General features: G+C 37.8%; 1 protein-coding gene across 2 annotated transcripts in view; it reads left to right on the top strand.

Annotated features, from left to right (window-relative positions):
- Positions 1 to 27,662, top strand: part of LNPEP (leucyl and cystinyl aminopeptidase) — a 61,634-nt gene that overhangs the window by 22,836 nt on the left and 11,136 nt on the right. For both annotated transcript variants that reach the window (XM_082783167.1, XM_082783166.1), the window contains 11 exons: positions 1,296 to 2,136; positions 5,604 to 5,742; positions 12,258 to 12,389; positions 13,518 to 13,638; positions 14,138 to 14,292; positions 14,627 to 14,740; positions 16,597 to 16,728; positions 19,508 to 19,639; positions 22,804 to 22,964; positions 24,548 to 24,636; positions 27,380 to 27,560. In XM_082783167.1, coding sequence (XP_082639293.1) covers positions 1,319 to 2,136; positions 5,604 to 5,742; positions 12,258 to 12,389; positions 13,518 to 13,638; positions 14,138 to 14,292; positions 14,627 to 14,740; positions 16,597 to 16,728; positions 19,508 to 19,639; positions 22,804 to 22,964; positions 24,548 to 24,636; positions 27,380 to 27,560 — 2,174 coding nt within the window. In that variant the 5' untranslated portion in view covers positions 1,296 to 1,318. The remainder of the gene's footprint in view (positions 1 to 1,295; positions 2,137 to 5,603; positions 5,743 to 12,257; positions 12,390 to 13,517; positions 13,639 to 14,137; positions 14,293 to 14,626; positions 14,741 to 16,596; positions 16,729 to 19,507; positions 19,640 to 22,803; positions 22,965 to 24,547; positions 24,637 to 27,379; positions 27,561 to 27,662) is intronic.

Raw genomic sequence — 27,662 nt, forward strand, 5'->3', positions numbered from 1 at the left:
TAGGTTGGGACTAAGTATATTCTTGCCAGAAATTAGTAAAAGCCTGCTAAAACCTTTTCAATAGCTTTTAGATTGAAAGAAAACTTTTCTTTTTCATTTGGAAAATGATGCACAGAATTTAGATGTGATATGATTGTTTGGCTAACAATAGACCTTCATGTCTGAAAGAGCTTAGCTTCATATCCAGAGCCTTGCAGTTTGACAAAAGTGTTGCCTAGTCCTCTTGAAGCTGTGAAGAGGCACTATTCTAATTAACTAATTTGCAAGGTCCTAAAAAGTTGGTTATGGGATTTCTTGCACTGTTTGGTTGAGAAATCTCTTATGTATATATAACTTTTCCATTTGAATTGTTTTGTTTGCCAGACAGCTCTGTGGTGTCCAAAGAAAAAAGCTATCAACAACAAAACCTATCAACAACCTTTCTATGTTATTTACAGTGCTCTGGATGAAATACAGCATGAGGAAAAAAAACAAAACTCCTTGTTTATAAGGTTGCAACTTCTCTGTTTCCACATCCAATAACCTGTATATAGTTCTTCTGAACATTATTTTCAGTTTTTTTACTTTTCACTGAGTGGGTTAACTGAAAGGTAACTTTTTACATAAGCAGTTACAGACAAGTGCAGAAGTTTGATCAAAATATAACTGCACCTGAAGGATGAAGGTACCTGGTGCTGGCAGAATGAAGTCTTCAATTTGAACTGTAATATTTATATTGCTTTAGGAGATGCATTTTTTTTTTTTTGGGGGGGGGGTGGGGTGCTTTTTAAAAACAGTAGTTTAAAAAATGTAAAATGGATATTTTATTTGTATAGCTGCCAGCACCTTGGCAAATATTCTCCTCTAACAAGGACTTAGTAACTAGCATATTTAGAAGCACCTTAAGAACTGTATTGGCTGCCTGTTCTTTACCCTGCAACATAAAAAACATTTCATTGTACCTAATTTAGTTGAATACACGTAGAGTTATTTGGGGTAGGAGATATGTAGCCAAGGCAGTGATATCAGTGAATTGGGAATGAAATGTGGTGATCCCAAACTATGGTGCAAGATGTGACTGAGTATGTGCAACGGAAGCATCTTGAAGCCCAGAAGGGAGCAAGATAGTGAACCAAAATGCAGAAAAACATGGCAAGGTTTAATGAGAACAAGCCTGAGAAAGAAAATTGAAGGGCTTGTGATGATAGTATGTGTGGTAAGAGTGTTTCTTGCTCTTTACCTTAATAAACTGTCTTTCAGATATTATAGTCATGCCTTTTGCTTATGACGTAACATATGCTCTTTTCTTTTTCCAGATCAAATTCAGTTACCCAGAAATATGATTGAAAACAGTATGTTTGAGGAAGAGCCCGATGTGGTTGACTTGGCAAAAGAGCCTTGTTTACATCCCCTGGAGCCCGATGAAGTTGAATATGAACCAAGAAGCTCACGGCTCTTGGTGCGTGGCCTTGGGGAGCATGAAATGGATGATGATGAAGAGGATTATGAGTCATCAGCAAAATTGCTGGGAATGTCCTTCATTAACAGAAGCTCAGGTCTCCGGAATAACATGGCCGGCTATAGACAAAGTCCAGACGGATCGTGCTCGGTGCCCTCTACAAGGACCATGGTGGTTTGCGCTGCTGTTTTTGTGACTGTGATTTCAGTGATAATGGTGATTTATCTTCTTCCCAAATGTACCTTTACCAAAGAAGGCTGCCATAAAAAAAATCGTACAATGGAACTAATATACCCTTTGGCAACCAATGGAAAACTGTTTCCATGGGCAAAAATGAGACTTCCTTCTGATGTTGTACCACTGCATTATGATCTTGAGTTGCAGCCAAACCTTACTACTCTGAAATTTTCAGGATCTGTAAAGATAGTGGTTAATGTTCTCCAGGTAACTAGGAAGATTGTGCTTCACAGCTCAGGACTTAATATCACCAAGGCATCCCTTACTTCGACAGGAGGAAGGCAAGCAAAGCCAGTTGAATTGCTGGAATACCCATTGCATGACCAGATAGCAATCATGGCTCCTGAGGCTCTCCTTGTAGGACAGAATTACACTGTCAACATAGAATATTCAGCTAATTTATCGGACACCTACTATGGCTTCTACAAAATTTCTTACAAGGATGAGGATTCTAAACAAAGGTATGCACACAAAAGTTGCTGCTCTCTTGTCATTTCTAGATTGTGCTTTAGAAGTAACAGGGGTGACTTTTTCTATTGAATGTTTTGTACAACTGGTTCCTGTTGAGTTTAAAGATACACTTTGTTCCTGATGTTTTAAATCTAGGGATTTTAAAAAAAAAGTCTTTTATTTTTGTTATGTTGCTGACACTTTAAGCGAAGCTGCTAGGGAGCTGGAAATTATCAATGATTAAAATCAGCAATGCCTGAGAAGTGTCTTTCATGGATGAGTTTATTAAGTCAGGGCAGCTTCTTCCTCAGCTTAATGTGGTGCTGTATGGAGCTTATAGATAGCTATACCACGTTGTGTTTTTTTGTTTAATTTTTAGTATCTCTCTTTTGAAATGTTCTTGGCTAGTTGATAGTACCTCCAGTGTGGGGAATGAGGGCTTTATGTGAAGATTAACAAAAATAGCTACCTACCACCAGCCACTTCAAATGGTCCTTAGCCTGATTGTGTACTTACAATTGTTAATGCTTTTGTTAGCATATAATAGTCCATACAGATATTCTAGAAACTGAGTGATGCAAAAAAAAATATGAAAAGAGCACTGTGGGTAAGTTCATTTTGCTGACAGGGAAGTAGATGTGAAGGGCCTACAAAACGGCTATTAAATTGAATAAACACTTACCAGCTTGTTCTAAGGAATGCTGAGACCTAAAGTTTAAAAAAAAAAAAAAAAAAAAAAGTGAAATGGTACATACAGGGAAAAGCATGGAAAAGGGAAAAAAAAAATGTCATCAGTGTTGCAACAGCAGAGAATTTGTATGGAAATGCCCGAAATACTTATGGGTAGATTTTGTTTCCTGAAAGGAGAAGGCAGACCTTGTAATTAATACCACTGAAACTGTCCTCTGGAGAAGGGGTCACACTGATATTTTACTTGTTTTCACTGACTTAAAACAAGACCCTTCGTTGAGCTATTGCTCTCCTATTTTTAGTGAGACTCCTTGAAGAGTAAAACATATGTGGCAAACTGGTTATATTTTTTTTTCCTCTCTCCAGTGAGATACAGTAACTATGCTGCTGATGTTTGAATTATTCAAGTCCCTCAAGGGTGGCCATCTTCTAAAATAAACCAAAACTGCTCAGTGTAAACATGATTTCATAGACTGTTAGAAGGCTGCACGACATGTGAAAGATAAACTTCTTATTCTGTAAATTAAAAAATGTATTTTGTTTCAGATTCAGAAGGCCTCTCTAGGCACTGACAAGATATTTAAACTAAAACTGACTTATTTTTCAGAAGTTTACTCAGTTTGCTGTTAAAACTCCGCATAGCTAGGTCCTAGTGGATCTATAACATTGCTGAAATGTACAAGAAAATATATTGTCTGCAGCAGCTCTCTTCGACTATATGCAAGAAGTGGTGGAATATAACTGGGTTCTTGAAGTGATCAGCAGCTGTGGGGTAAGGCAGAAACTTTCTCGCCTTCACTCCCATGTGTTTCTGCTGGTCCTTCTGTGAGGTTGTCTGGGAGGCTTTCTGTAAGAGATCAAGAATTTGAAGATAGAATTTTGGTTTAAAGCATTTCCAATCTGTTTCAGTTTGCCCAGGTCTGATGAAGATGCTTTACTGAGGTACAAAAGTTCAGATCCGTAAGGTAGCACACTGTCAATAAGCCTCTTATGCTCAGGAGGAGGACTTTCATATACTAATACATGATATTGCATGTGAATCTTTATGATTCACATGATTAGTGAGAACCTGCTGCTGCTTCCTGGGAAACTGCTGCTCTGCCTCAATCTTCTGACAGTGTAACAAAAATGCCAAAAGTAGTCTGTGTAGGAATTCTTTAGGTAATAAAAAAAATCACAAAGGCTCTACATTGCATCAGAAGAACGTAACTACAGGATGAAATGAAGAAGATATAAGTAGCTTATCACAAGCCATGAAAGACAGTCTCATTTCAATTCATATTTCATGGGAATAAGAGTACAGAGTCTTGCAGTAAGATTGCAGAAAGCAAAAATAACATGAAGTGTTGTAATTAGCTACTTTGAGATTTCATACTTTTTTGTAGTCTGATGTATTTGAAGCTTTGTTATCTTGTGTTTGCAGTAGTAGGAAGAGCTTGTATGTGGTGAGGAAAAAAATAATCTGAGTAAGTTCAGAGGATTTTGCCCACCTTTAGTCTAGTGCTACCTGCTTCTGTTCAAAGACAGGATACTTTAACTTACGTATTTTTCAATAAATCATTTCCAGTAAATTTTACTGATTATCATCATTTCCATTGCTCTGCACGTCTCTGTTTCCCACGGTGTTGTCTTAATATGCTTACAGTTGGTGTTTTTAGGAATACAGGCTATTTTGACAACATCTGTTTTTATTGCATTTTTGATATAAAACTCAATCTATTGTGAGAGGAAAAAAAAGTTACTTTTATTTTCATCTGAAGATTTTTTTTTTACATTGCAACAAAAAACCTAAAATTATTAAATAGCAAAATAATTCACTCTTGCCATTTATGAAAAATGGATCTTTGTGAACTTCAAGATTGTGGTTGATGGGAAAGAGAGGACTAAAGTTGAAAATAGACCAGGAGAATAAATCTTGACAGTGACATGCCTCCTCAGAAAAGCTGTAGGTCCAAAATGTTGGAGACAAAGACAAAAATAACACAACCCCCAAAAGCATTTGGGAGGTTGGCAATTTTTTTTTTTTTCTTTCCTATTTTAAAGAAAGTTGGAACCACTGTTCTCTCCAGTATTTGTCTCTGGTAAATGGAAGATAAATTGGCGAACTTCATGTTTAGGTCCCAGGGTAGTCCTGGGGGAGCAGAACACAAGTCAGAGATACTCTCTAGAAAAAGCTGTAATTTCTGGAGCTAGTGAATATCGAAACACTTGAGGAGGAATACAGATGTCTGAGAGGTTCTCCTGTGATATAACTAGTTGTTGTACTAGAGGCAAGACAGTGCATGAATTTACATAAACGTCCACTAGCTAGCAAAGCGAGCAAGAAGACAGCTGAACTGTGAGAGCATCCTCAACTGAAGGTACAGCAGTTAGATGGAAAAGCTCCCGTGTCATTATGTCTCCTTCTGAATTTTCAAACTATTTTATATGGTGGGCATGTTCACTGATTTACTTTTTGTCTCCTTTAAGCTTTGTTCCCTCTTCCTGGAAAGATCACTGGACTGTTCTTTAATTGTGTTAAACCAGATATAGGATAAGAAAACAAAAAACAGCCAAGGAGATTAGTTTTCCAGTAGATAAGTTTCTTGGGTTTCAGAAAGACTTCTTTGTAATCCTAATGAAACATTTATTCTAAGTGGACCAACCATGTTATCTGCCATTTGGAAAGCTTCTTCTGTAGTAAGCAGTTACAAGGTTTGCGGGGACGGGTGACTGTTCAATCATATGTAAACTGTCATTTATCCTTCTCCTAATTCTTAAATTGCCCTTTTCTACCTCTTTTCATTAGGTGGTTTGCAGCAACTCAGTTTGAACCTCTGGCAGCAAGATCTGCTTTTCCATGCTTTGATGAACCAGCATTGAAAGCTACATTTTTAATTAAGATCAAGAGAGATGAGAAACTTACTGCTCTGTCAAATATGCCAAAGGTACTTACTTTTGTACAGGAATTTTAGTAGAGCTATCTCCTAAGTAATCTGCGTAAGTGCTTTGCATTGTGTTTTTGCAGTAATGCCCAGGGGGTTAAATTAGAATCATAGGGTCATGTAGTTTGGACCTGAAGTAGATAAACTGTACACTCTGACTCTTCTAAAACAAATGTCTGTTCCTCAAGGACTTAAACTAAGTAACTCTGGGGAAGGGTTCAGTAACTAATAGTACTAAGTAACTAATAGTGAAAAAAATATGCCCTCAGTGTTGGTGAAACATGTATGTATACTGTGCCTGATATACATGGATTTCAGGAGGCTGTCAAAGGCTCAGGTGCTGGTGTAGCTGCCCCATTTTTTGAAAAGCAAACTGATAATTGTGCCAGTGTGAAACAGTGTCTTCCTCATACAAAATGAATGTTCATGGATTTGTGGTGATTCTCAACAATTACTTTAACAGGATTCCAGCACCTTGGTTTATATCCAGGTCTAAGAGTGCATTATTGGCTGCTCTCTTCACTGAAAGAATCACTATACAAACTGCTTGACAACTCTCTTTTTTTTTTTTCTGTTCTTGTATACCAGAAGGGGTGATTACTTGCTTTCCTGTGCCAGAAGTTGGACAAGTGGTTAAAGTAACTTTCATAAAACAGCTTCTATCATTCTTTATATACAAACTATTGTTTGTCATTGCTGCTCATGTTTAGATGTTTCTGAGCAAATTGCAAATAGTTGCTTAAAATTTATTCTGCTCTTAAGCACACCTTCCACAGACCATGAGGACTCTGAAACACGTACTTGCCAAGAATATTTGTGCTTGCAACTCTCCTACTGCACTACATCACCACAGAAGGTGTACTACTCATCTAATCCTGGTGTATGTTCTGTTGCTTGTCTCTTATGGATGGCTATCATTATGAGTTGAGAAAGTGCAACAAAATATCCTATGTGTACCCTAAGTTGGAAGGGCCCACAAGGATCATTGTGTCCAACCACCAGCTCCACACAGGACCTCCTAAATATAAGCCCCTGTGTCTGAGAGCACTGTCCAAATGCTGCTTGAGCTCCGGCAGGCTTAGTGCTGTGACCACTGCCCTGGGCAGCCTGTGCCAGTGCCCGAGCACCCTCTGGATGCAGACCCTTTCCCTAACCCCCAGCCTGACCCTCCCCTGTCCCAGCTCCATGCCGTTCCCTTGGGTCCTGTCGCTGTCCCCAGAGAGCAGAGCTCAGCGCCTGCCCCTCCGCTCCCCTCGTGAGGGAGCTGCAGGCCGCCATGAGGCCTCCCCTCAGCCTGCTCTGCCCTGGGCTGAGCAAACCAAGGGGCCTCAGCCACTCCTCTTAAGTCTTTGCCTCTAGACCTTTCATCATCTTTTTAGCCCTCCTTTGGACACCCTTTAATAGGTTTATATTCTCTTTATGTCGTGGCACCCAAAATTGCACACAGTGTTTGATTGTAAGGCCATACAAGCGCAGAGCAGGAAGTATCACTTCTTTTGACCAGCTAGCAATGCTGTGCCTGATGCCCCCCAGGATATGGCTGGCCCTTTTGGCTGCCAAGGCACACTGCTGACTAACATTCAACTTGCTGTTGACTAAAATCTCCAGATTCCTTTCTGTGGGGCTGCTCTTCAGCCTCTTATCCCTATTCTGTGCGTATATCCAGGATAGCCCTGTCCCAGATGCAGCATCCAACACTTAATCTTGTTAAATTCCATGTTGCTGGTGACTGCCCAGCTTTCTAATTTGTTAAGATCTCTCTGTCAGGCCTCTCCACCCTGGAGGGAGTCAAATGCTCCTCCCAGTTTATTTTCACCTTTAAAATTACTTAAATATACCTTCAAGTTCTTCATCCAAATCATTAAGGAAAACATTTAAGAGAACTGTACCCAGAGTGGAGTCACAAGGACCCTGCTAGTGACTGACCTCCATCCAGGTGTGAACCCTATTTACTATAATTCTTTGAGCCTAACTAGTCAGCCAATTTTTTAATTATCATATCACGTATTTATCTAGCTGTATGTTGGACATTGTGTCCAGAAGGATACTGTGAGAGACAGCATCAAAAGCTTTGTTAAAATCCCCCCAAAATCACATGTCCTGTCTTCCTGTGGTCAACTAGATGGGTAACTTCATGGTTAAAAAAAAAATAAATAAAAAAAAATTAAGTTAGTTAAGCAGGACTCCCGTGAACCAGTGCTGGCTATGACTAATGACTGCATTGTCTTTAAAGCGTTTTTCAGTAACTGCCAGAGTTATCATCTCTGTAATGTGACAGTTTTCATCTCTCAGAATTATCTGGTATACCTATGGTATCAAGTGGCTTGGTTGCCTTCTTGACTGGTAATGACTGGCAAATGAAATGGAGGAAAAATAATGATTAACTGTGCTTCGCTGTCATATGTGGTTAGGTATCTAAGGAAAATGGTTGGGGATAATTCAAGATCAAGCATGGTATTTTGGGGGATTGCTGGGTGCTACTATTTTAGTTTGTCTGTCTTCGAGTTCTGTGTTCTCCTTTAACATTTACTTATTTGCTTGACTTTTTGCTTCGTTTTGGAAATTTCCCCTATTCAGGAATCTTTAATTCCTATTTGGAAATATGAAAGGAATTACTGGTCTGCTGTCTAGTTGTGCCAGTTGTGGTTGATAATAGATTTCTCCAGAAGGGAAAGCAAGGGCCCTCACTGTAACAGAAGGCACGCTTACTTCCCTTGCTTTTCTCTCACAATGTGTCTGTGCAGCACCTCCATCCTGCTTTCTTCAGTGAATACTTTCTTTTGTCATTTAATCTAACTGCTTCATCGACTTCCCTTTCTCTTCTGACTTCACTTAAATTTCATGTGTTTTGTGCAAGGTGTTTGTGCAACATTGTTTGTGCAGGAAGAAGTCATCTGGGAAACTACTGCATTTGTTTGTGGTGTTGAGCAAGGCTGCGAAAGTTCAAACTGTCGTCTTCTAGATTATGCAAATGGGTCACTTGATGCAGTGAACAGTAAGCATCAGTATGTATTAGCAGGCTTTTCTACCTTCCTGAGAGAGCCAGCAGATGAGCTGCTTGTAGCTGAAGCTCTGTTGCCAAGACTTGTGACTTTTGAGTTCAACTGAACCAACTAATGTGCCTGAAAACGCAAGTCGGTATTTCCTGTTTAGTGAGTTATTGCTTCTTGTCAGAGGATCTTCCTCTAATTAGACTCCCACACCTTAAGACATACAATTTAAATCTGGAAAGAATGACAGTTATGTGCTTTCACCTTGCATCTTTCCATAATGTCTGCCTTGCATTGCCAGTCCTGCGAGGTATGCGCCTGTGGCATTTTGCACTGAGGAGGGAGCCCTACCCCACCTCATCTATTTCTGCTCAGCTCCAAGCGCTGTTAAGCAGTTGGTAGCTCTTTCTGTGTGTGTGTGCGCCACAAGTTATCATCCACATGGAGAGAACATACTGATAAAGTGCTTTTACAGTTAGATCGTTAATGCATCTTTTTTTGTCCTCCTTACTTCAGGACACATTTACATTTAAGTTCCTAGCATTTCTTGCCACAGTGTCATATTCATTGCACTGCTCGCTTTTCAAGGAGGTAGGAAGCCATTTGAAAAATGGAGGTTTGGGAAATGTGTCCTTTTATTCCTACTTGCAGTGAAAAATGGGTTGGTATTGCACATTTGTATCATCTTAAACATAAATATTACAGATTTTCCCTGTTGATTGCTTGTACTACATACTCAGCGGTTTCTGTACTGCATAGAAAATGTGTGTTCCTTGCCTTGTTCCCAGCATTGTGATTTACATAGTCATTCCTCAAGTAATTTTTATGGCACTCCTGCATCTTAAATTCCCTTCTGAATATGTCTCTCTTGCATCTTTTTGGTATTTTGATTACTGCTCGTGTTTGACATACCACTTGAGTTACCTTCAAATCTGCTGCTGCTGCTTCTGCCTTGAATACTACATCTCTTCAACTACCTATGAGTGCCACAGGCAGAAGGTCTTGTCCTTTCAAGCTAAGAATTCTCCTTCTCTCCCATCTTGTCTGGGATTCTTTTTCCATCATCTGGTTCTTTGCTTTTTAGTCCACTTCTCTATTTTTTATCTATTTTATTTAATATTTTATCTACTTTTTTTTCTCTGTACCAATTACTGAGCTTGTTATAGTGAGAATGTTTTAAGAGCACAGGAGAAAACACATTTCAAAAAGTATCATTTGCATTTTCTGTTGTTTCCATCTCTATTTTAAAATATGGTTACTACATTTTTTTTTGTGATGAAGATTTGAGAATGCATCCTTATGTGAAACAAAGACTATACCAAAGAAAGACATTAACAGCAGTGAAGTTGTAAGTTTAGTGTTGAGAACCAAATGCGAGTTCTCATGTCAAACAGATAAGTCAGATTTAATTAGAATTTATCAATAAGGTATGAGAACACACAGAGCAAGTGAATTGATAGTTTTGCTAATGAGCAGTATCTCTAGAAGAATTACTAATTTGTGTTTATACTACAAACAATATTTTTTCTTTTGTTTTGTTTCCTCTTTCCTCAACTTGATACTCTGATAACTCGATGCTGTGTATTTCCTCATTTGTTGTTACATGATACCTAAACATGCAGTTAGTGGGTTTAGAAGTGGTCCCTTTGGGTTTTGTAATTTGTCAGGAAAACTTGCTCTCTCATGCTTGTGAATTACAGTAAAATCTTTATTTCAATATATACTGGAAAAGTATGCTACCTCAAGAATGTTCCTGGCATCAATGAATTCTCTTGTAGCAGTACTAACTTTTATATGCAAATCTTCTTTTTATTGGCATGCTTTTTGTCCCTGATCTTCCAAGTGCTCTAGCACATGCTGAACCATGACATTTCAGGCTTAGCCTGAATATGTTCTGTTAGGTAGCATGGTATCCCAGTGCAACACTTCAGGCTAGCGAGCTGTTTTGTGTATGCATAAAGAAAGAAATACCAAAAGTGGATAAGGGTATCTTGTTGCATAAAGCATATTCCGTTGGTGAGATCATTACTAGATCCCTCTTCTGAAAATAAACACTTAAACAAACCTCTGTTAGGAAAAATAAATAACTGCAATTTCTCCTGTAATAACTGCACGTCTTGGGAACAGGCTGTACTGGATGGAGACAATTAAGATCAGATTCTTTACTCCATCCAGGAGAATGTTAAAGGGTGAGCTTCATCAATTTCTATAAATACTTACATGAGCAGGAGATCTCAGAAGCAGGATTTCTCAACTAGTGTGTGCACAGCTAATATGGCAATATTTAATGGCTGACACACATTCAAGCTAGAAATAAACCGTATGAGTTTGGGGCTTGTGTTTTGTGAATTTATTTTTTTATTTTTATTTTTTAATGAGGATAACTGACTTGAAACAGTTTATTTGCAGCCACAGCAGATGCTTTGTCCCCCGAAGTACAGTATCCCTTTTTATGATAATGAAGCTGTAGTAAAGACAAATTTATGAATGTTTTGAAGACATACAAGAAGGAAATTCTGTTCGTACATGGTGGCCAGACAAGATGATTGTATTGCTCTGCTCAGGATTAAACATTTCAGGCTGGCAGTTAATTTGCTAGAGTTATTGATGATTTTTTTTTAAATGCTCATGGTTTCTGGAAACAAATATTTTTATGAAGTTTCAGAACACATATGTACTACTGTCACTGTCTCCAAACCTTTATTATTCTGCATTAGTGATTTTGTACATTTAGGTGTCGTCTTTATGTAACTTCTTTGTGAAGGACTATACAAAGAAGTACTTCTAGGTGTAAAGCTTGCCTTTCCAGGACTAATATTAAGAAAAAGTTCTGCATTCTTAAGAAGTATTCTTAAGATACACCACGGTGTCATTCTTCAGAAGGTTGAGTGGGCAGTTATATTTGACAGTGTATTTAAAATGGATATGTTTGTGCTTTAAAGTGAATGAGACATTAGGTTTCCTTAACTTTTTAAAATGAAATTTCTCCCAGTTGGTAGGGGTTAGGCAAAGGAGGAGTCATGCTATGTTTTTTGTTGTTTGTTTATTTAGTATGTTTAGTTCCTGTTTTTGAAGAGGTGTCTGGGAAGAGACAAATACTTAATTTGTGCAGTGCCTGTATTTTCAGGCTATTCTGAACTGTGCCTACAGCCTAAAGCTCTCGTGGATTAATGCTAATCTTGCTGTTGATTTTGGATTATACTGGGGGTTTTAAGTATGAATTAAATGAGATAGAGGGTGTTTCCAACAATGTGGTTGTCTGGTAATACTGCATATTAAAAGCTTGATAAGTAGTTCTGGTTTATGTAGGCTTAAATGTTCCATGTCTCCTCAAGCTTTGTTACACCATGGATAGATTGTGGGTCTTAGCTGTTCTACTGAAACATAACCAAAAAATAGATTTATTCTTCATGTTTGCTTATAAACTTTTCCTAGCCATTTCTGCAATAAATCTTTAATTTAACACTGATTTCTTGCATGCTTTAGTGTTCTGTTGTCTGCATTAGTAACACTTCCCTTTACCTGCAGAAAGCCACTACTCCTGTGACAAATGGAATTGTCCAAGATGAATTTTTTATGAGTTTGAAGATGAGCACCTACCTGGTAGCCTTTGTTGTTGCAGACTTGAAAAACATCAGCAGAGAAACTAATGGGAGTCTGGTACGTTTATTCCTCTTGTAAGTCCCTCTCACCTTTTCCCAGTGCAGCCAAAGAAAACAAAACCGTTAAAAAAATCCACAAACCAATGAGCAAACACAAACTTTCTGCAAGACCTAGTGACTCCCTCCATGAATCCCCACCCCATTTATTTATATATTTTCTTGTATTGTTTAATACTTATTGTAGGTACAGTATTATGCTTATCTTCGGCAATAACTATATGCTGTAGGTTGGATTGATGTCAGGGCTCATACCAGACTGAGAAGACTTCTACAGTGTGGGACTCAACATCAGGGCTTTTTAGTAGCAGAAATTCACAAAATCTGAAATCCCTAAAAGCTTTCATAACTGGAAGCTTTAAACATTTGCTTTTAGTACTTGATCTTTGAGGGGTTAATGTCAGGGAACTAAGAATTGTTCAAAAGATGTATGGAAACAGTACTGTTCCCAAGGGAAGCAAACATACTATTTACATTGCAATAGACTTTATCGTGTGTGTTCAAGTAAAGCAGCAAATATGTTATGGGAAAAAAAAAAACAAAAACAAAAAACAAAAAACCGTGTGTCTTTCAATAAGTCAGTTTTTTAAATTTTTTTTACGGAAACGGACTGTAGAGTAAATTAGCAATTTATGCAATGTGTGCCATTTGCATGTGTTATTGGTATCATAGAAGTATTTAGTAGCAGAGCAAAGCATATAGGAGAAGAGAAAAAGAGTGAATGATGTGTTCTGTCTGAGGGAGAGTGGTTCTTCACTGTGCTTCTCCTTTATTCTTACCATGTAAGGTTTAGCAAAACTAAGGAAATCTAGCAGAGCTTTAGAAGGCACCAGACAGAAAGAGACTGGCAATGTGTAGTATTTACTAGCTTAATGGTAAAGTCTGAAAATGATCATACCAACGCAGGGTAGAGTCTGGCTAGTGAGTTATTTGCTTGCCAGGAGTGTCTAATAGTCCAAGGGAGACTTTAAGAAGACTTCTAGACTGTAAGACTGTCTCTTGTGTTTGTGTATGCATCTAAATGTGGATGAATCTGTAATCTAATCAAAGTTATTTTTATGATACAGCCGCTTCTAAGGATTTTGTAGCTGTAAGTTTCAAAGTCTGTTCTCTTCTCTGTTCTGACTAGGTATCTGTCTATGCCATACCACAGCATATAAACCAAGTAGAGTATGCTCTAAACACGACAGTGAAACTTCTGGAATTTTATCAAAAGTACTTTTTAATAGATTACCCTCTTGAAAAATTAGGTAAGTCCTTTTGAACTTCTTTTTTAAACACAAAAAGAAACATAATAAATTCTGAGAAATGCAGAGGAACTTTGAATCTTCTCAGGTGTCTTTTAAATAAATAAATATGTAAGATGAAATAAAACATCTCTGAAATAAGGTTCCCCAAATATTATTTTCAAAATCCACTAAATGTTTATTACTGTGACTGGAAAGGTTATTAAATGCAGTCATCTAACATGCCACCTTCAGTAGTGGCAGATGCGTTTCCTGGTTGCTCATGTGCGTGCAAAATCTAAAGGCAGTGTGTAGTGCTTTAAGTTGTTTGCGTAAGAATACTGCTAGAGAAACATGGCTATAAATCCATGAGGCTTTTGTGCTTGAAATGTGACTTCATGCCCACACCACAGGATTTAAATAATGAGTTTTTTTCATGGGTTACGTAATAGAATAGATAGACTTGAAATATGGAACCCCTTTAACTAGCTGTTTTCAATAGCTTCTTTCAAATCTTTTCCAGATCTGGTAGCAATTCCTGATTTTCAGTCTGGTGCAATGGAAAACTGGGGCTTGGTCACCTTCCGGGAAACAGCGCTGTTGTATGACAGTAAAACTTCTTCAGCAAGGGATAAAAAGCTAATAACTGCAGTGATAGCTCATGAGCTTGCCCATCAGGTATTACTAGATTGCGGAGGTCATTATTTGTTTTTGTTTTATTTTTTGTTTGTTTGCTTTTGAATGCAATCCTGTTTATTAAATTCACCTCTGCCCCCACTGCTACTAGGTTGTGCATTATATCTTTTCAGAATACCTGTGAGAGTATTTTCTCCAGTGCAACAGGCAGGGTGCAATTCTGTCACTGTCTAATTATAGAGTTGTTCATGCAAAAGCATTACTGTGGTTTTGAGTAAATTTGTTTTTGTCACGAAATAGAGCTGAGGATGAATGGAGTGTCACTGTAATCCTTTGATTTTATTTCAGAAAAATAATTATTTTTTGTCTTTCGTAGTGGTTTGGCAATCTAGTAACCATGGAATGGTGGAATGATCTTTGGCTGAACGAGGGATTTGCCACTTTCATGGAGTACTTTGCCATGGAGGAGGTTTTTCCAGAATTACATTCAGTAAGTGTTTTCTTTAACTAGACTTGCTGTACCATCATTAAGATCTGCTTTTTAATGTTGACCATAAAGGATTGGTATTTATAAACTCATATGAGAAGTCCACTTTGAGTACCACTCATCTCTTTCTTTTATATTATACCTCTCCTTCATAGGGCCTTTTGTTATATTGGAAGTAGGTTTTCATTTGTTTGTTTGAGTCTTTTTTTTTTTTTTTTTTAACTTTGGTGATAGTGTAAATGCAGTCTTTGTGTTATATATAGGTTAAAACTGAAAATTTACACTGGAAGTCCAGGTATGTGGTTGACCAAGGTTTTCTTTCTCTACTTTTTCCTGTTGCCTTAGGCATCACCAGGGCTTTAGGTTACTAAATATGCCTGGAGTCACTTTTGTCTTTCTATCATTATGGTAATTGTGGCTGAGTCAATTTGGAATTCATGAGTCAGGGACTGGATTTCAAAGTTTGTTATGGTCTGACCCAGAGGATGCTGATAGTGTGGAATTACACCTCATGCGTTGTACAATGCACTGCTCCAACAGGCACTTCTCTCTACAGACGTGTCTGAAGGAGAGAGAATGAAGCTTTTTGGTATAACCTAGTGTTGGTTTAAAAACTCACTCAGCTTTTATGGCTTCTGGAAAGCTCTGGAAAACATAAGGGATTTAAACTTGATCATTCCCCTCTTGTTGTAAAGCATTCCTATCACTGAATTCAGGCCAAGAAGGGAAGACTGGTGGAACTACGTGGAAGAGGCAGTGGAGAGAGCACTTTTTCATCCTAGATAGAGTATCTCCTAGGAAAGGGGATAGCAGTGCTCCAGATTCCACTTCAAGGAGTGCTTATGCGATTTGTGTTAGTCATGGGATTAAAAGCCTGACTGGTACTGACAGTTTCCTACATGCTGGATTGTGTCCACAGCATCCTAACTGGATGTGAATTCTGAGTATTTAATTCACCTTTCTTTTACTGCATTAAGAAACTTGCGTTGCAAACTTGGTTCAGTAGAGATTTTTTTTGGAACTAGGTGTTAAGTTTTTTCATTTGTTTTTTGAGTTTAATGCTCATTGAAAGTATGTTTCCAAAGTTGTCCTGCTCGTTGGGCATGTGTGGTGAGAGGAGGACAAAAAGCTAGCCTGGTATTCTAACAAGAACACACCTCCATTTCAGTACTTCGTTCTGAAAGGTGCCTGACAAGGTACATTCACCTACATCTTGTTTCACCACTTGGTGGTGCCAAAAAGTGTTTTGTTGAACACAAAAAATCAATCCAAATGACTGCATTCAAAATGAATAGCTTTAAGTTTTCAACTTCAAAGGATTTCTTGATTGTCTCGTAAAATGGGCCTTTCCTTCGTTTTCTGTAACCCATTAAGATTCACTCCTGCTGTATGGAAACTTTATAGAGAATTGCTTGGTTAAATCTCAGTGAAATGAAATAAATAGGAATACAATCAACTTCTTTAAAAATAGTTTAAATGTTTAATTGTTGAGGGTTGTTGCTTCATGGTAACAATGTATTAAATACCTATATCCTTCATCTAGAAGGAAAGAAGGAGGAAGCTTTGGTACTGGGATTGCTAGATAAGATGCAGTTTACATGCACATGAGCATCATTATAGTCAGTAATTTTATTAGACTTTGGGCATTGACTGAAATCTGGAAGGAAAAGATTAAGTATCATGAATACTACCCTGAAAATTCTTCTGCCTCCATTGGCAAGAAGGTGAGTAATGGTGTTTCAGACTAATGGGAAGAGCAAGGCGAAGATGAGTTTTACTGTTCTGCTTGCCACGTATGTTCTAGCTTCTCAAACATTTTGTATGTTCTACCTTGTCAGACACAGATGTTTGTCTTGTAGGATGAAGATTTCCTAAATCTAATATTCAAGGCTATGATGAAGGATTCCATGAATTCTTCACATCCAGTCTCTTCAGCTGTTCAGTCTTCAGAGCAAATTGAAGAAATGTTTGATGCACTTTCTTACATCAAGGTAACTTCAAAAATATTTCAAAATAATCAGAAAGTGATTTATTAACTATTGTAAAAATGAATGTGGAATCAAGAGTAAGTAGGCATGTGCTGGCAGTTGTTTGGGAGTACACCTAGGACCTTTCAGAAGTGTTTACCTGAGCATCTACATAGCTTTAAATTCATATGAAAAAAAATGTATGTACATGCATTTGTGTCTTTACTTAACATGCTTCTGTTGGGTGCATGGTTCAGCACAAAGTCACGAAGTAAAATATTCGTGAAGATGTAAGAAGGGACCTGATGGGTGAAACAAATGTCCAGCTGATTATATATTCTGTTTGTGATAGCACACTAACAATATCACAGGATCTTAAGAAAAGAGTAAGAAAAAGGCACTTACTACCCTCTCCCATCTTTATTTATTACTCTGCTTTTTGAAAATGTTATTTTAGAGACCTTCTGAGTGGAGACTTACATTCTGGAATGTAAGATGATTCTGTAGCACATCGTGGTTGTCTACAACTAATTATATCTGTTTCTAATCTGTAGTGAGTGATAGGTTTGCTTTGTGTTTTGTGTGTGTGTTGTTTTTTTTTTTTTTTTTTTAACTTCACAGTGCCTCAGTTAGTGATTCATGGGAAAGCAAATAGCTGCATTTGACAAAGTTTTACTTTGGTTCAGGTTTAGATGTCAGGTACCCCTTGTTTGGTAGTATGGGAGGAAAGCCTTTTATTTCTTTTTGGATTAGCTGTCATTTTTTCAACACTATGGTTGTAGTCTCATCTAATAAGAAACCAGCTCTAATGAGCTAGTGCTCATTAGAAAATTGTGAAATGCTGCATCTTTCTCTGCTCAGTGAAAAGCACCTCCCAAAACTGTCTTGGTTTGTCTTCCCTGCTTCCTTAGCTGGTCAACCTGTTGTCTGGTAATCCCTGAGCATTCTGAGATGCCACATGGTCTTAACCACAGTGGTGTGCATCTGTTTCTTTTGGTCTGTGCTCACTGAATTACAAGAACAGAGATGTGATTTTCAGCTTCCTATGGTTGTGAAGTGAATTTGGTTTCTGTCCTGAAGTTGTATATCAAAAGGCATGGCTGATATTTCAGTCTTCAGAGTTTCTCTCTCAATTAGTTGCCATTTTGGTGTGCTTCTGGAAGCTATACAACATTCATGATCATGTCTGTAGCTGTGTAACTTCCGTGATTAGAATGCTGTCACTGATCAAAACTGTGATTTTAATGGAAATATTCCGAAAGTGACTAGGCTGGAGTATCAGTCCATTAGTAAAACACATTCAGACAATTATTTTATTGGTTTACTGCTACTAGCAAGTGTGCGCCTTCTTCATGGAGACGTAGCAACCTATATCTTGGAGTTTAGGAGTTAAACAAGAGAAGTGTAGCCCTTGCATTGCCAGAAACAGGTTTTTCATTGCTGTTATCTTTGTTTCTGAGGCTTTCATTGCATAGTTCTTGCTACATTCACACAGTGTTTGTTTCCACTACTCTTTGCCCCGTATCTTAGCTAATGCCCTTGGCAATTTGAGTGGGAAGGCATTTGTAACATGCTTCTTATTAGCCAATAGGGTGACTGTTACTGAATTATACAACTTTATTTTGCTGTACCACAAACTGACACAGGTGAGTATGTGGCCTCTGCATTTTACCGTCTGAAATAGAAAGTGTTCTACAAAATTATTTTAGCCTGCTAGTTTTACAGGCTGTCAATAACCCATCGTGGTGGGAGAACAATCCAACTACAACAACAGTGTGTTTGGTTATCTTTGACAGAAAGAAAAAGAAGTAGAGCTATAGATTAAGTATGGATTCATGCAAGAGAGGAAATAATGACCATGTTCTCAAAACCTATAGTAAGGGGTATTCCTGGAGTTTAGTGAATAATTAAATTAACAGAGTTCAGGCAACTTTCAGTTTCAGGCAAGATGTTACTTAAACTTCCAAACTAGAATTCAGAATGTATGAGAACCATACATGCTCTCATGAAAATCTACCTTACAATGTTTTCTTAATCCTTTCTTTAAAATATTATGAAAAACTTAAGGTGTACCTTTATCTTCTTGTGATATGCCTGCTCAACTGCAGGCATATCTGCAGGTGTACAGTATGCAAATCCTCAGGTATCTTATTTACTCGTGGCTGTGATGTAAGAACATTTCTGTGGAAATAGAAATGCAGCTTTTAAGCTATTTGAGCCACGTCTACAACAACAAAAATCAACATTCTGTCTGCATTCCTGTCCACTTCAAAACTGGAACTACACTTAGATAAGTTGTTCAGTGTAGGTGCAAGTCATATAATTGTCAAAACTGTCTCACAAGTGCAGTTCTGTATCATAAAGAAGAGTCTTGCTAATGAAATAAATCAGCCAGCAGAGACTTACCGATTAGAATGCAATATTTTTAGATGATGATAACTGGGAGGGGATGGGAATTCAAGCATTATTAGCCTGTTTTATAACTGTATTTGGAGTCTTTGAGATATTCTTTTTTTTTTCCAAAGTAACTGGGGAAAAAATGCAATATTAGTTCTTTTTGTAATCATATTTGAAGTTTATGTTTATGTCCTCTAAGTTTAAAAATACTTTTCCAAAGCAACTGGGTGTTAAAAGTAATTATTCTGATCAAATCAATTTTGGGTTAAAATTTAAAAAAAAAATGGGATAAAATCTGCCACCTTCTGACTTACTATTGTAGTATGAAAGAGGTACAATATGTATATGCTCAACAAGTTCTGTACCTTTTAATTTACCAGCATGTTTTCTTTTTTCTCCACTGTAGGGGGCTTCACTTCTGTTGATGCTGAAGAACTATCTCACAGAGGATGTTTTCCAAGCTGGCATTGAGGTATACTTGCATAATCATGACTACAGGTCTGCCCAGAGCGATGACTTGTGGGACAGCATGAATGAGGTATTCATCTTTAATATTCTGCTCATGTTTTTTTCACTTCTCAAAATGTGTTGTGACTTTTGGTTTATTTCTTCATTTATGAAGAAATGGGATAATACACTACAGATAAATATTGTGAAGTTCTTGCTTATTGTATTTCCATCATATAAATATAGAGATAGTTGTAGCTTTTAGGGCTCCGTTCAGTATCATCCCAAAAAAGTGCTGGAAGTGGATAAACACAACCATATCTACCATGTGTGGAGATGTCAGCATCTATATCTATCCTCCCTTGAGCTGCATCATTGGTGTTTTAAGGCCAGAATAAAACTAGTCATCTTAAATGCAGAACAAAAGTTTCCTTTCACAATGGAGCTGAATCCGAAGTCTGACGGTAAATATTTGCATCCTGGGACACTCCTCGTGTGCCTTTGTTTCAGTGGAAGCTTCTGTTTCAACATGCACAGCCGGGGTTATATGGAAACAGGTTTTGAGATGGCCTAGTTCAGCCACTCTCAGATGGGAAGGCAGGCAAGGGGGGTACATAAGAGTGAGGGCGAGGGTGTGAAAGCAAAGGTGTGAGAGGATGTGTAATGGAGAGTGAGTAGCAGGAGGGTGAGCCGGGGAGGGCCAGGGGGAGAATAGGGCACAAGGAGGCAGGGAGAGGGCGGGGGAGCTTTGAGTAGGCCATAGAGTGCCGGCAAGGGTGAGAGAAGCGGGGGAGAGTGAGAGGGAGGGAGTGCAAGGGAGAGAGTGTGAAGTAGAGCATGAGGGAGAGGAGAGACAGAAGGAGAGATCAAGGCCAGGTTGGATGGGGCTCAGAGCAATCTGGTCTAGTGGAAGGTGTCCCTGCCCATGGCAGGGGGGTGGAACCAGGTGATCTTTAAGGTCCCTTCCAACACAGACCATTCTGTGATGCCAACAAGAGTGAGCTGCTAGGTATCCCCAGTTTCAAGCTGTTTGGATGAAGAAAGGGAACACATCTCCCTGTGTCTGTCCTGTGTGGTATGTATTAAATTCTCTGAAATACACGTGACGTTTCCTTATAGAAAGGCAAGATATTAATGTTTAGTTGTGGTTCTTGGCATCCATCTTACGATATCTAAACTTTTGCAGAATTGGAGCCGTTGTTAGTTCTTGTCAGGGTGGCGCTAAATTTGTGTGTAGTTATCTACAGTCACTAGTTGGCCAGCTAGTGATGGATTGTTTTTGGTATCAGACTGACTCTCTTACCTTAAAGAATTCTTGTTTTAAGTGTTGCGTTCGTTTATTTTTACAATGAAAAGTAGATATGCCTCTCCTGAACCCCTCCTAAATGAAACCTCTGACCAACCGTCTTCAGTCATGCATACTGCAGGGGCAGGTTCACCTGCTGGAAGTTGCCTTTCTGTGATGTGCTTACACCGTTCCCCTTTTCCTGTGTGTCCATTGCTGGTTGTACCTCGTTTTGTGCCTGAGTCTTTGGGGTTTGAGACTTTTGTGTATGTGTTTTTGTTGGTTGATTTCTGTTGTCGGTGTTGTTTTTTTATGTAAGTGTAAATACTGTTAATTCTGTGTTCTGATTAACTTGCACTTCATGTACATGGTTATGTCCTTTTTTGAAAGGCTCATGGGTTAACTGGTCTGGACTGGTATTGCATCACATTAGCTTACATTGGGACCTTTAATAAAGGTCCTTCACTGAGAAGGTACCAAATTTCTTGCACTTTTTTTCCATTGGTTTTCACCTGTTGCCTCCTTGAATTTATTGAAATACACTACCCCTGTACCCATTTTCATTTGCTTTGGTCTTCTGTCTATTTATTTTTTTGTACCTTGAATTCTTAGTTTCTTTTGCTTTTATAGTTTTTCACATTCAAATTCTCAGCCACTCATACTCAGGCAGTAGGTTAACAGTCATACCTACCCTGGCTGTACGTCTTGTTGCTTTTACAGAAAGGTTAAGGTTGGCAGGGACGTCTGAGGCCATCATGGTCCAGCCCAGGTACAGACCATCTCCAGATGGCTTCTGAGTATCTGCAAGGAGGGAGGCCCCACAGTCTGTCTGGGCAACCTGTGCCCATGTTCAGTCACCAGCACAGTATGAAAGTGTTTCTTGATGCTCAGGAACGTCCTGTGGTTTGGTTTGTGCCCATTGCCTCTGATCTCATCACTGGGCACCAGTAGAGGTTGGCTCTGTCTTCTTTCCACCCTTCCATAAGGTATTTATAGACATTGATGAGATCCACCTGAGCATTCTCTTCTCCAGGCTGTAACCAAAAAGCTGAATGTGACATGAACTGAAAACTTCAATCTGTACAGTGAATAGTAAGATGCTCACGAGGGTAACTAGAGAAAGACGGTATGGGTTGGTAAAAGGTATATGCAACTTAAATGATAATAATAATAATCTCCTTACGTTCCTGTTAGCTCCTCCTAAAATGTATTTTTGTAAGTTAGAGGTAGCATTGTCGTTCTCAGGTTGGATGATCATCTCTGCTAGTAAAGAGGCGGTGATACATAGACAGTATAAAGTACTTGACCCTCAGTAGATATGTTGTAGTGCAAATAGTTCTTGAAAGATGGAAGACATAGGAGGTTAAGCTATACAAAGGCTTATACAAAGGTAGATGGGATGCCAAAAAATTTAAAAAAAAAAAAAAAAAAAAAAATCATCCAAAAAAGCCCTGAATTGGTTTAGTGTTTTATTATACAAACACCATCACTTTAATTCAATTTCTAATAATGATTTCAGAATTTTAAAAAGTTCTTTAACATGCATGTCAGAAATGCAGGATCTGAAACATGCATAAAGTACCAGAATACCAATAGTGAAAGAGAAAGCAAGGAGGGTGGGTTAGATCTGGGGAGCTTACCATAACTTCCTTTTCCAGAACATTCTTGTCTCTTTTTCCTCAACATACCAGTTCTGCCTATCAAATGTTTCTAATTTCTCTTTCCACTGCTTGACAAGGAGTCTCTCTGCTTGAGAAAATAAAAATAATTTGTTCCCCTAATTTATTGCTCATGAAATTCACAGTCTCAGTGTAAAAGTGACTTTACTAATACAGAATGTTGCTACTACTTATGTAGTAAGTTAAGGAGGGAGATCTAAGAACGTTTGTATTTAAAATAAATAAATAAATAAAATAAAATAAAATAAAATTTGCAATTTTCCTGTTATACTATGATTGCTTTTTTTACAGATCACCAATGGAACACTAGATGTAAAAAAGTTAATGAAAACGTGGATTCTGAATAAGGGATTTCCTTTGGTGACTGTTGTCCGATCAGGAAGGAATATCTCTATACAGCAGGAAAAATTTTTATATCGTGTGGAACCAGAAAATTGGACATCAGATGCAAGGTAACCACCTTGTTACTACTTTCCATATGTTAAAATATATCTGCAGATAACTTTTCTATATCATGTACCTTTCTATTTGTGTTCAGGGGTTCTGGTATTTCATCTGAATGCTGGTAGTAATAAAGATAATTTGGCATAAAAGTGTACTCACCTAACATCTGCCTTGAAAAATAACTGATTATCCATGCCTATTTCTACCCTAGCAACTGCTAAAACTCTGTGGGCTTCCTTTGTAAGCTCAGTGTTTCATTTACATGTTTTTCTGAAGCTTTTAAATTTAAAATAAAAGGGTGCATTGCAGAAGTTGCTGATGCAATTACTTCAGAGCTTCTGCTCCTTTATGTCAATATTCAGTGTGCATCTTGTGCATTGTTAGAGCAAATAATAAAAGCTAGAATCAAAACTTTCTTGGTTTAAAAATGTTAAGAGGGTGCAGATGGCTGTCTCATTGAGTTTCCATTGTACCAAAAGATAAAAAGCACATGAATAAATGCTGAAGAAGCAAAGGTGAGGAAATTGCTAATTGTAAAAATGAATCTGTTACAAATACATGATCATTGGACCAGATGATCTTGAAAGTCTTTTCCAACGTTAATGATTGTGTGTTAATGATTCTATGGTATCTTATATTATGAACCTTAACTGTATTTCATAGCAAACCAAAGTATGTAAGTTTGAATCCTTTTGAGATTTTGGGGGTTTTATTCAGTTGTTTGAGGTCTTAACAATAATTGAGTCCTTAGCATCATCTTGCAGACTCAGGCCTGTGAAAGGTATTTGTCTTTTGAAATGCTGTAAGCTATGGGGGTATGTTTTATTTTTGTTGTGGGGAAAAAGGAAAACAATGTGTGATTGAAATGGAAGGGAAGAAGGAAAGGATTATTAGGCTTAATTATTCTTCTCTGTCTAGTGGATGTCAGTTGGGGAAGTGCATGAAACGTTTTTGAAGAAGAGTACTCTGAGTCATTCACATTAATGGTCCCTGTCAAAATTGGAACATATATACAGTTTGTTTTGCCTCACTTAAAGTTGTATTTTCCTCTAAATAGACAAGTCATTATCACTGTGAGACAAGTTAGCATTTATTCTTCCAGTTCACAGTTCACTTTGGTCAGTCTTGGTGGTGTGCAGTCTGCTATGGTTTCTATTACCATGATTTGGAATTTGAGTTTTGTATTTGAATTGAACTAATTTTTTATTTTTTTTGGAAAAATAATGATACTTGTAAAACTTAAGGAAGACTGAACACTGGACTGAAGTAAAAACAGTACTGGCTAAATTTTTGATATGTTCTGTCTACATGACATTGGACCAAGGTACTTAGCAGGCTGGAACTGAGGAAGAAGTACTAGGAAATTCATCCACTTCTCAACATGGTGGGAATAAAAGAAAAGAAATTGCTGTACATGCTGTACATGTTTTCTTTGATCATTCTGATACAAGTGGGGTTTGCACTTTGTTACATGGCATGATGTGGTTCTAGTACTTCTATTGAAATGTTTTAAACTAAAAACTCAGCGACCCTTCAAAACAAATAATAAACTATAAATAATATGTCAGTAAATATTTGCTTTCCTTTGCAGTTATCTGTGGCATATTCCTCTCACCTACATGACTAATAGGTGCAACTTTACCCATTGTGTTAATGCACATTTACTGGACCAGAAGTCAGGTATGTGACTTAAAACTTTGGAAGCAAGTTACTTACGTGTTACAGATTGCAGGTCTTTCTGAGCACACACTTGCATAAGATGTGAAGATGAAGACACATAGTATAAAGTAATTGCAGAGATCTGGAGCCAGGTACTACTAGTAATGTCATTAGAGTATTGAGTGCCCATAGCATTTTATGTACAAGTAAAAGGCAGCAACTGAGACAGAAGCGAATTTGCAGTTTGTTAAAGCCTGTACTTTTCTCATCACAGTGCATGCACAAAACACTTTGAACTGCATGTCCTCTGGAGAGTGAGTACTGTGACAGTTGCTCTGCCAATATACCGAAATGTAAGGAAGTCACTTTCCAGTCAGATATTACTTACTTTGTTTAAAGTTACAAGAAAGTATTCCACCTGGAACAGATTTTTTCAGAGAACTACTGTACAATTTAAAACTCTTAGATCATTTCACATAAACCCTGCTTTTGCTGCAGTAGTGAGTTTGAATCCTAAACTGCTAGTCCATATAGCTTTTTTTGATTTTAATTCAGTCCTGTTTTTCTCTATGCCAAGTGAATAGTTTCTATACAGTTTTATGTAGTACTGTGTAAAAATTGCTTTGGCCATCTCCTCGTTGGTTTCACTGACTGAATAGTTTCTCTCTCCTATTTAGGCTAGTGTGGCTCACCGTTTTACATCTGCTGATGTATTTCTGTCATTGAATTTACAATTCAGCGTATTTAACTTGCAGTTATATTTAACGCATAAACCTATCTCCCACCTCTACTGTTCAAAATAAAACCGTAGAAAATCAAAATAAAATGCTTAGAGCTGATCCTGACGTTTTTGCTGTTTACTGATTTTACAAATTACCAGCCCTCCAACATGACATTAGAAATACTACTATTAAAGAAAAAAAAATATATATGTATGTATATATTATTTTTTTTGTTATTCTGACATGTCTTTTACAAGACACTCATTTATTTATGGCCTTTGTAATTTGAGCTGGAGGTTTAGGAACCGTTCTTAGGAATTATCAGAATGGAAAAATAAAACTGTTCAACAGATTGTGTTCTTGATCTTATTAGGTAAGCAGACTGATTACATCTGTTTGACCTTAAATGTCCATATTGGTCTTCTCATGTTCACCTTACTAATTCCTCATGGGCTGCAAATACTTGGATGTGTAGGATAAGAGAGTAGGAGAATAGTACAAAAGAGTTTGTGGTAGAATTTCACTAAATTTCAAAGGCATCACAAATGCTATGTACACTCACATTTTTGGCAGGAAGTATAAGAACCAACTGAAATAAAGAATTTTGTTTCCTTTATCCCAAAAGTCCTTTTTTGTATCTAGCTGACTCTGAATCTAGAGTGTGTCCTTTCATCCAACTTAATGTCACCACTATTTGTCTATTTTTCTGATGTGTGTCACTGTTTATATGTATGTGTTAGTGTGCAGAGAGGAAACAGGGTTGTTTAAAAGGAGAACTGGACAGCAAAAACTCTTCTAACTTGTGAGGCCTGCAAAGGCCTATGACTTATTAACTGGTTTACTTGTGCAATGTTAATAGACGTGAGAGTGGATATGGATTCAGTATGAAAGCACCTCATAAGTTTACTTACGATCAAGTCAGAATTCTTAGAACTTAACTTGTTCTTATCCTGTGCTATCTACTTTTTTATTTTGAAAGCATGCTTTCATTTGAGATAGCATAGCTTAGTCTTTCCTATCATCTACTACTGAGATCCCTCTTTTGCTTTGCTGTGAATAGTTCGGCTATATTGAATAAACCATAACATGCAAACACTTCATGTGACTAAGGTGGTAGCTTGTTCACTTCCTGAATGGTCTTCTCTGATTGTTGCCTTGTTTTAAATACGAAAACCTAAGTGGGACAGATTTCTGCTGAAACTGTGCCAGCGAATAGGAAACAGTACTCTCATTCCCTTGGGTAAGTTAATTAACTGTCACAGCAGAAAATTTGTTAAGTAGATAGCCAGCAGTGTCATTGACATAGTGCAAACTGCTTTCCAGTTAAAATGAAAAATCAACAGAAAATAGGGACAAAACCTGTGTGCCCTGGGCATTTTGTTGCTTTTTGTTTATATTTTTCTTTCTACATCTAAAATTAGGTTTACCAAATTAAGCTACTTAGTGTACATACTAGAGCTTCCACAACAGTATTCAGTTAGCTATGTTTGCCCTTTAATTCTTTTTGCTGGTAGTATTATTGGTAGAATACAAAATAACTGACAAGCCATGACTGTAGAATAATAGTGCTCCCTTTGTTCACTGTCTTCTTGAGCCTGAGGTTTGATTTGGCATCTTGAAATAATTCTCTTGATCTCAAGAGTAGTGAGATGTGCCCAGCCTATCCTGTACAATCCCCATGAGCGACAGACGTTCCCATTTCTGTTTCTGGGTAGGACAGGTTTACCTATTAAAATTGTTCACTGTGCTGTGACCACAAGGCATTATGTGCCCTCTTGTTTGTATTTTAGAATGCACAGATACAGCTGGGTTCAGACTGTGATACTATTCATTCAGTCAGATGTAGCACTGAAGGAAGATGTACAGCCTAGTATTTGAAAGCTTTCACTCAGAACATTTTTGCTAGCTATTCCCTCTCATAGTAGGGGGAACTAGTGAGCCAGAAAAGACTTCTTAACTCTAGGGATCCACTTCACAGATCTGGATTTGAAAGAACAGGTGCTACACCTTTGCCTGCTACTAACTTCTTGTCTGTTTGTTAGCTGTCATTGAACTTCCAGAAGAGGTGGAATGGATAAAATTCAACGTGGACATGAATGGTTATTACATAGTACACTATGCGGAAGACTGGAAAACACTGATTGATCTGTTGAAAAAAAACCACACTGCTCTGAGTGCTAAAGACAGAGCCAATTTGATCAACAATATCTTCAACCTTGCAAGGTAAGGTTTTTATACTGGAAAACATACTTTATATGTTTAAGTGTTTTTCCAAGCCAGACAAGAATCAGACCTGGGTTCTTATGAAGAGTGCTTCAGAGAAGT

The sequence above is a fragment of the Aythya marila genome (genome assembly GCF_965140915.1).
Source record: "Aythya marila genome assembly, chromosome: Z".
Lineage (NCBI taxonomy): Eukaryota > Metazoa > Chordata > Aves > Anseriformes > Anatidae > Aythya > Aythya marila.